At 33.6% G+C, this 8,627-nt stretch overlaps 1 protein-coding gene across 1 annotated transcript; it reads right to left on the bottom strand.

Moving 5' to 3' along the window:
* Positions 1 to 5,375: 5,375 nt before the first annotated feature.
* On the bottom strand, positions 5,376 to 7,219 carry LOC142177387 (uncharacterized). Its single transcript, XM_075245872.1, has 4 exons — positions 7,145 to 7,219; positions 6,093 to 6,146; positions 5,832 to 5,972; positions 5,376 to 5,774 (listed from the first exon to the last, which is right to left on the bottom strand). The coding sequence occupies exons 1-4, from the start codon at positions 7,217 to 7,219 to the stop codon at positions 5,376 to 5,378; spliced, it is 669 nt and encodes a 222-aa protein (XP_075101973.1).
* Positions 7,220 to 8,627: the final 1,408 nt, after the last annotated feature.

Below are 8,627 nucleotides of genomic sequence, written 5' to 3'. Positions count from 1 at the left end.
AAAGAGATAGATGAGACTACAAATACTAAGGCAGAAGCAATTGCAATACAGGAAGCATTGAGATATTGTTTGCAACATGATATGGCTCAAGTCTGGGTAGAAACAGATTCGATGCTGCTCAAAAATGCTATCCAAGAAATCTGGAAGCCACGTTGGATTATTGAGGATGAGGTTGAGGAAATTAGGAGGATGATAGGGCTGTGTAATGGAAGGATCACTCATATTTATAGGGAAGGAAACAAGATCGCTGACCATTTGGCACTTTATGCACTGGATTTTGAAAATATTGAATGCCATAGTTTTCATCATTTGGATACATAAGGGAGGAGGCTGGTGAATGTAGATAAACTACTATGTCCAAACTTGAGAATCAAGGTAGCAAGAAATTATAAAAGGAGGAGGAAAGAATTACAAGGGAGAGGGAAAAGAAACTGGGCAACATCATGGATCATCAACCTCAAATCTTTATGGAGGAGAGGCTGGTGATTGGATTTTTTACTAACACTGGGTTCTTTTTTGCAGGGAATGTTATTGTATCCATGCCTCATCATGTGTTGGAACTTCCATGGGTGGTATTAGCACTATGTGCTCATTCCCAAGAAAGAAATAACACTAGTGAGCACAAGCATGGAACTAAGGAACCAGAACAAGATCACTCTTCAGGCGACGCGAGGGACCTGGCGACGCACAGTCTGTGGAATGCTTTCCTTCGCCATAGACCTCGCCCAGCTGGACCTGGCGACGCACAGGCTGGCAATAGAGTGTGCATTATAGTAAGGAAAGTAATCAATAGGGCTGCTCATTTGGATCGGATATCCGAAATCCGAACCGATCCGCTCAATTTCGGATTTCGGATATTTGGATCGGATTTCGGATTGTGTTTATTAAAATTTCGGATATTCAGATTGGTATAATTGTAATCCGATCCGATCCGAAATCCGAAATTATTAAGACATTTATAAATATTAAACTTTAATTTCGGATAGTCAGTACTTCCTTTTCTGTAAGATACAAGTTTCAAAGGATGGCCACAACCTCAGGATGCAAAAGCTGCCAGTTGGACGTGGCAGTGGTTTTCAAATGGCTCTATGGAAGAAATACATTGTACCAAATGGAGCAGCTCAGCATGTTCTCCAAGTATGCTATACAAGGAAGACAACCTGGGAGGAATTTCATACTTTCATGCAAGGATTATGACAGAATTATGGACGCCAAAATGGACCTTCATCATGAACAATGAGTTTTGTGCAGTGTTGGACACAGGAAATAGCCACATTTGGACACTTTTGGCAACTCCAAAGGAGAGCAGCTGCTACATTCACATGAGGCATTCACAGGCAATGGATTTGAAACATGCAAAGGATGAGAATTACATCTTGATGTGCCACTATGACAAACGAATGTGCGCAAATGCAGAAAATGGCTACGCATGTAATAGGCTAGTTTTTATACATGTTTTAGACTTTGGTTTTCATATTCATATTAGATCACAGTGTACTATCAGTTTTGGGCCTCACAAGCCCAAAATTGATAATAGGATTTATGTACTAGAAATATCTTATTGTCTTACTCTCTATAAGACAACATGTTACTTTGTTTTCTTGATTTATTATATATATAAAAACTAGCCCTAGTCACCTCGCCTAGTGGATTTGCTAAAAAGAAGTGTCATATACTATATGTGAAACTCCATGATATAATTTAAAATTTCATGATAGTGCCTATTTGTCAACTATAGGGGCTAAAAAGTGATTATTTGTGAATTTTATCCAATTTAAACAATGGCCTATTATGCAAATGCTCTGTTTATAGAGCTCGAGATTTCACAAGGTCAAGGCTTATTTCACTTGAATCTATCATTTGAAGTCGCATATACCATCTTCCTCCTCACCATTGACGAATCTGGCGACCTATATTTTGCACTTTGCTTGTTCGAAAATGGAAAGGTATTCACATTGGCGGTTTTTATATGTGAAGGGACTGTTAGCACCTAATTTTTTATCATAATCGAATTTTTTATCACGTTTTAGTATGTAAATATTTTTTGAGTTTAATCTACATATTTTAGCTATTTGTTTTACCTTTTATAGATTTTTCTTAGGAAATTAAAACTCACAAAAGATTCACATTTTTGAATTACTAGCTTTGTTATAATTTGCAAAAGAAAAGAAATTCACAAAAATATATTTTTCTTCTAATTTTGGTAAGACTAGCAATTTTATAACTTTTTTCTTAATAGTTTCTTATATTTTTCTAGTTTTTAGTTTTAGTGTAGTATTTTTAATTTTGATTATCTTTAATAAATATAAAATAAAAAAAAGAGGAAAAAAAAAAGAACCAATACAAAAATGCGACCTAACAAGATTCTTCAATATTTTTTTTGTAACAAACTCACCTGATGTCACTCAAAAACTCGCATGCATATACATATTCTTATTTTCTTGGCTACCAATTAATCCTATATATTTTTCACTCACTCACACAATTAAAAAAACACACACAAAAAAAAAAAAGGAGTGACGAGAGAGGGAAGGAGCATCTGAAGAGCAAAAAAAACACGAAAGAAGGGGAGGGCAAACGAGAGAAAAACAGAGAACGGCAAAAGAAGAAAAAAAAACTCTAGAGAAAGGAGAGAAGCACAGCTTTGGGTTTGGGGGTTTTCTTCTTTCATTTTTATTGTTATTGTTCTTCTTCGTCATTCTTCTACACAACCATGAACATCACTTGAAAATTCCATTAAAATACCTCACAAGCTCCAAAAATCAGCTGTTATTTCCTCCATTACTTAAAGATCCATTACTCATCCTCCCTTTGCCATTATTTCGTCGTTTGAGTGATGTGCTTATGCGAATTCATGTGATGATTTTTCCCGTTCGTTTTCTTTTACATGTTTGTAGCTATTTAGTGCTTAGATTATGTTGATATATGAATATTTTTAAGACCCAGTTATTTGCTTCGTTGACTTGGTACTTTGAGGTATGGATTGAATTAATTACATGAATTTTAGAATCATGTTTCAGTTTGATTAAGTACTCTGGAGTTATAATCATAATCTGTCATAGCTTGGTTTTCTAGCAATTGGTTGTAGGTTGAAGTTAACTCATTAAATTGCTTTGATTTTGTTTGTTGGGATGTGGCGTAATCCTGAAGGGGAGATGAGATTTTGGCCCAATGAGTTTAGTTTGCCGGCCCAATAATTCTACTATTTCCATAAAAGCTGGCCCATTTTTTCATAATAGATAAATGCCTCATTACTTCGAAGCCACAAATACTTTAGTAGTTCATCTCGATAATAATTTATAGTGATCAATTAGTATACTTCATCCACAAAGTGATTTCCATAACTTTTAGCCTCACAATAATCTCAAATTACTTTAGGAAAATAATTCAAATGCGCTAGTTGCTTTAGGCACGATTAATAAATAAATCATCGTGACTATGGGTACGGTTCCCGTGGCATGGTCACGATACGTAAATCCCAACTCAAGTGCAAGTTTCACGCGACTTGATCACAACTTCAAATAGTAATAAAAATAAACATGTTGTAAATCGCGGGTGCGTTTCACGTGGCGCGATTCGCAATATGTACAAAAACAACGAGTGCGCGACATCGCGACTTGTTCAAATAATTCCATAAATATTAAAAGTGGTAACACATAAAAAGGTTTTTAAACATGTAATAATTCAGATAATTAAGCCAAGTATTAATTGTTCAGCGGCCGTGTTAAAATCACGGAATCCGAGAGTGCCTCACACCTTTTCCCTGGTTAACAAAATTTTTTACCCGATCTTCTGTGTTCGCAAACCATAAATAGAGTCAATTTCCTCGATTTGGAATTTTAAAATAAACCGGTGACTTGAGACACCATAATAAATATTCCAAGTAGCGACTCTAATTAAATAAATAATCCTATTTCGAACAATGTCACTTTAATTGAAAAAACTCTCTATCCCTCGAATAAAAGGTGTGACAGGGACTGAAACTGCTTTTACATGGTGGTTAATGGTGGACTGCCTTATACCTTACATGGAGACAACCTTCATTTTGATTTCTCAAAATGCAAATTTTGAGCTCAACAACCTCGATTAGGAGTGGCAAACTGGCGAGTCGGGTCAGATCGGGTCAGATATGGTTCGTGTCGAAAATGGGTAATGAAAAAACGGATAATTTATCCGACCTAACCCATATTTAATACGGATAAAAAAGGATTAACCGGTGGATAATACGGGTAACCATTTTATCCATGACTTCTTGAATATGATCACTTTGGGGAGAATTCCTAGTCTCCCAAAGTTGAGGAACCCCAAATTTGAGGCTTTACAAATGTAAAAGTTAAATCCATTGATTATTCATTTTCTAAATGGATAATATGGTTCTTATCCATATTTGAGCCGTTTTTAAAAAGTTCATTATCCAACCCATTTTTTAATGGATAATATGGGTAATTAACTGTTTTCTTTTAACCATTTTGTCACCACTAGCTTGATCTTTCATTATTTGATCAAAAGAAGTTAAAATTATACTGGATAGCAAGAACATTATACATGCTTACCATGTGTTTGAGGAACGTTCACTGTGAAAATCCAAAAGCTACGCATAAACTGGATAGCCACAGACTCTAGTTATGATGCTTGCCAAGAAACATAGGTTAGTACTCCTGGGACCATTTTGTCATTTGTTTGTCAATTTCTTCTTTTTATACTCCATTACTTTGTGTTGCATTCCAAAGACTTGATTAGTTTAATCATCTGGTCAAGTGGATTAAGGCTTAAGAAATAGATATATACAAACTTCCATATTTGCAAAGGAAAGAGAATAGCTGATAGAATCATTTTCACAAAGATTGACCCCTAATCTTATCAAGATAAATCACCTTTGCTCCAGCTCGTTTGTTCCGATACTTTTTGACTGCTATAATGAAGTGTTGTTATTGAGGACATATATTATAACATAACATAAAAATCGGTTCCGAGAAAAAAATTGACTTTTATATTGAATGGTTATTATATAGGAATACTGTTATATAGATGTCTGATTGTATACCACCAGCTCCCTCGTAAAAAACATAATGCGGGAACCTTTGGATCATCGACAAATACAGATGTTCTCTCTGCATAATTGTCTCCCGTTTATCATTTAAAGTTAGAAGTCCCCTACAATAAGCATGATAGGTAGAGTGTATACAAGGAAAATCTAGGGAGCCCATATGCCACTACCAGTGTATAATTTTCTCCAGAGCAGTAACATTTTATATTACTTCACCAATGTGGCACCTCACAATGTATTCTATTGCATGCGTACGACAAAGACTAAACCAAAATTACTAGATATCTAATTATTACATTCAGCCCAAAGCTTACACTACATAACTACTCTACAAAGGGGGCACATACTTTGTTTCAGGTCCACCGTAAAACATATAATGCGGAAACTGTTCAGGTCCCCAATTTTGTTCATCAATAACCCGGTACAAATAGTGACTATCAATAAATATGGGTGTGTTATTTGCATTTATCGTCACGCCTTTATCATCTAAAACTATAAGTCCCCTACAATAAGCATCAAGAGAAGGATCTGGATTATATTGATCAGGAAAAAAGCTAGAGCCCATTGCAGGATAAGGTGCACCTGGTGGAGTATATGTCACTCCTCCCCACTCAATATTCGTAGCAAAGTCGTTTGCTAATGCAGTGAAAATTCCTGGAGGCCAAAACCCAACTGCTTTCAGAAGGAGATGTATGTTAGCATTTTTAAAACACTTCAAAAATCTAATCTAAAAAATTACTGAAAAAAACTTAATAAAGTAGACAAAAAGATACATAAATCTTACACGATCAATGTACATAACAAACTCCCACTGTTGCTCGTCCCCTCGGTGAGTAATATGTTCGAATTCAGAATCAAGATATATGTCACTGTTTACTATTACAAAACCAGGACATAGTGTGTTGAAGCAATGCACATTTCCAGCCTAGAAAACATTTAAAAATTCATGAACCATTATCTATTGAGGTAAACAGCTAAATTGAAAATACTATTTTCATCAACACAAAGATAGAAATCATTTAATAAAGTACCCAAGAAAACTTACTTGGAAATGTATAAAAAACATAGTATGATTATTCCCATATAATGCTGGATCCACCTAAAACAAGAAATAGAGCTGTTATAACTATTGAGTGAAAGTTCAATGACGGAAATCCCAGAGGCATAAAATTCAATCCCCATCCCATCCTCCCGTTCCATTTCCGTTTTCTGTATCTGTCCTCTAAAATTTTAAAATTATTGCAAGTAAGAAAATAATTAAATTATTAATAAATAAGGGGTTAAACGTACTCTCCAACCAACTTGCATACTATCCGGTCCTTTTTGTATCTTCAATCGGCACGCACTATTTTGTTGACCTTCAACATAAGGATTACATATACTAGCTACCATTCCAGCTCCCGCAAATTTGTTGTTTGGATCCTTTGGAGTATGAACTATTGCACGCTGAATGTAAAAGATAAAACTTTTCCTTCACTTATTACATTGATTATCAAAGTTAACTTTATGTTTATTCACTTGAAATCTTAAGTGGAGCTGATAGGAAGTGGTCAAATGATAAATCCATAACACAAAAAATGAAAAAAAAAAGACATCCAATTCAATTTTATGTAATCCCCCATCCCGTCTGTGAGCAAAAATTCCGTAAACTTTAATATTGGTTGTACTATTCAACATCATGCTATCGAAATTAAATAACTTATGAATACATAAAAATTTTGTAGAATAAAATGGTTGCTAAATAATAAAAAATGTTTCATCTGTCTAGTACTTTACCATATCTGACTTTCAAAATGAATATATATAGGCTTTTGTCAAAGGAGTTATTGTGCCTTACTTTTCTAATAACAAATTTGTGAACAAGTCAAAAATTGTAATTTAGAAATTTCACGATTTTCAACTACAACGTAAAATACGAAAAAAGTATGGTAAATATTAAGTTGTAAATATTCAGTTTACCAACATTTAACTTGAATGTTAAAATTCATCATGGATATTATGAGATAGAAGTGTATTGTATTTTTTATACAAAGTCGTATTAGCATAAAACAAGAATCATTAAAGAACTTATTAAAGAAATATCCCAAAAATGCATACATTAATTGTTTTGACAGCTGGTTTGTTCAAAAGTTTAAGTTGCTTCTCTAACGCTAGTTCCTCTAGTTTGGACATTTCTCCTTAACTCCGTCAAAACTCAGAAGAAAATAGAGTACCAGCGAAGTTTGTAGTGCATTTCTTTGATGAATCAACATATTCTAAATTCTAAAAAGAATTATTGGCAACTGCTGAATACATGTATATATGACAAACTAATATTAAGGAACCAAAATTAAAACAAAGATATAATCATGTTTCACTGCATGCTTGCAAATATTATCATTTTTAGTATATGAGGATAATATACTATCACTACACTGTAAGTAAATGGACTCTACTGATATTCTAAAGTTAGAAGAAAATACCCAGAAAAATGGTTATTTATAAAGAACAAAAAAAAAGAAGCGTCAAATAGTCACCTTCAAATCTTGCATGAAGCTATGAATTTATATATGTGTTTTTGTGTATTGGCGATGAACTCTTCTATGAATTTATAGAGAAATAATGAGATTTCCAAATGGTAAGTGTGAATCCTAAAAAGGAAAGGAGCTTATTTTGTGGAATCTGTTTACATTAACATTTCTTAATTGGATTTTGATCAAATTAAAATTAAGTAACGGATATGAAGGGAGAGGAGAAGGAAAGAAGGGAGACTTCTTCTTTTAACGCGCTATTTTCTTACTTAGTTTAAATATATTCATATCTTCCTCTTAATGACATACTAGTATTTCCTTATTAGTTTTCTATTCTTTATTTCCTTTTATCTTAATGTCCTCATTTATGTATTTGACTACAATTAAATGACAACTTTAGTTTTAAACTGTTGATATATAGTGAGTAGAATAAATTTAAGGGAGAAACTGGTAAGGAAGAAATTATGCAAGACAATTCATTGCCAAGAATCCTTAAAAGTACGTTTCTGAATTTCAAGCTAAAAGAATCGACTTGATTCCACAATAATCAAACTAAAAAGAAAAGAGAAAACTCCAAATGGAAAATCACTTGTAGCTAGCTTAAGATTTGAGATGAACGTTATGAGTAACAGCAAAGATCGATACACATATAATTAAGAAAATTAAAGATTTATTTCTTTTGTTACTTTTCAAATCTTTTTTGAGTTGTAGAGACCCTAACAAGTAAGGCGTTCAACTGAACCCATAACTTTTGATGCGGAGCATAAAGTTATGTGTAAAAATTTACTAAAATTGCAATAAATAATATATGTAAACCCATAGCTTTAAAAATATGATGGGTTTGATATTAGAAATCTTAAAGGTTGAATCAATAGAGTTTAAATCCTGGATTCGCCTGTGATAATAACAAGATCTAGGGGACTTGGCATATAGCGTCCACTTTGTTTGTGAATCAAAATCAGAACAAATTGCAGATGGGCTCCCAATAGAGAATAATAATCTTGGAGATAGCATGTCCTTGTTTATATGAATTATTTGCTCTGTATGACAAGCCATACTTTATTATTATT

This window comes from Nicotiana tabacum, chromosome 23, assembly GCF_000715075.1.
Source record: "Nicotiana tabacum cultivar K326 chromosome 23, ASM71507v2, whole genome shotgun sequence".
Classification (NCBI taxonomy): Eukaryota; Viridiplantae; Streptophyta; class Magnoliopsida; order Solanales; family Solanaceae; genus Nicotiana; species Nicotiana tabacum.
The sequence above is the reverse complement of the archived record's forward strand: the minus strand, read 5'-3'. Positions and strand labels throughout refer to the sequence as shown.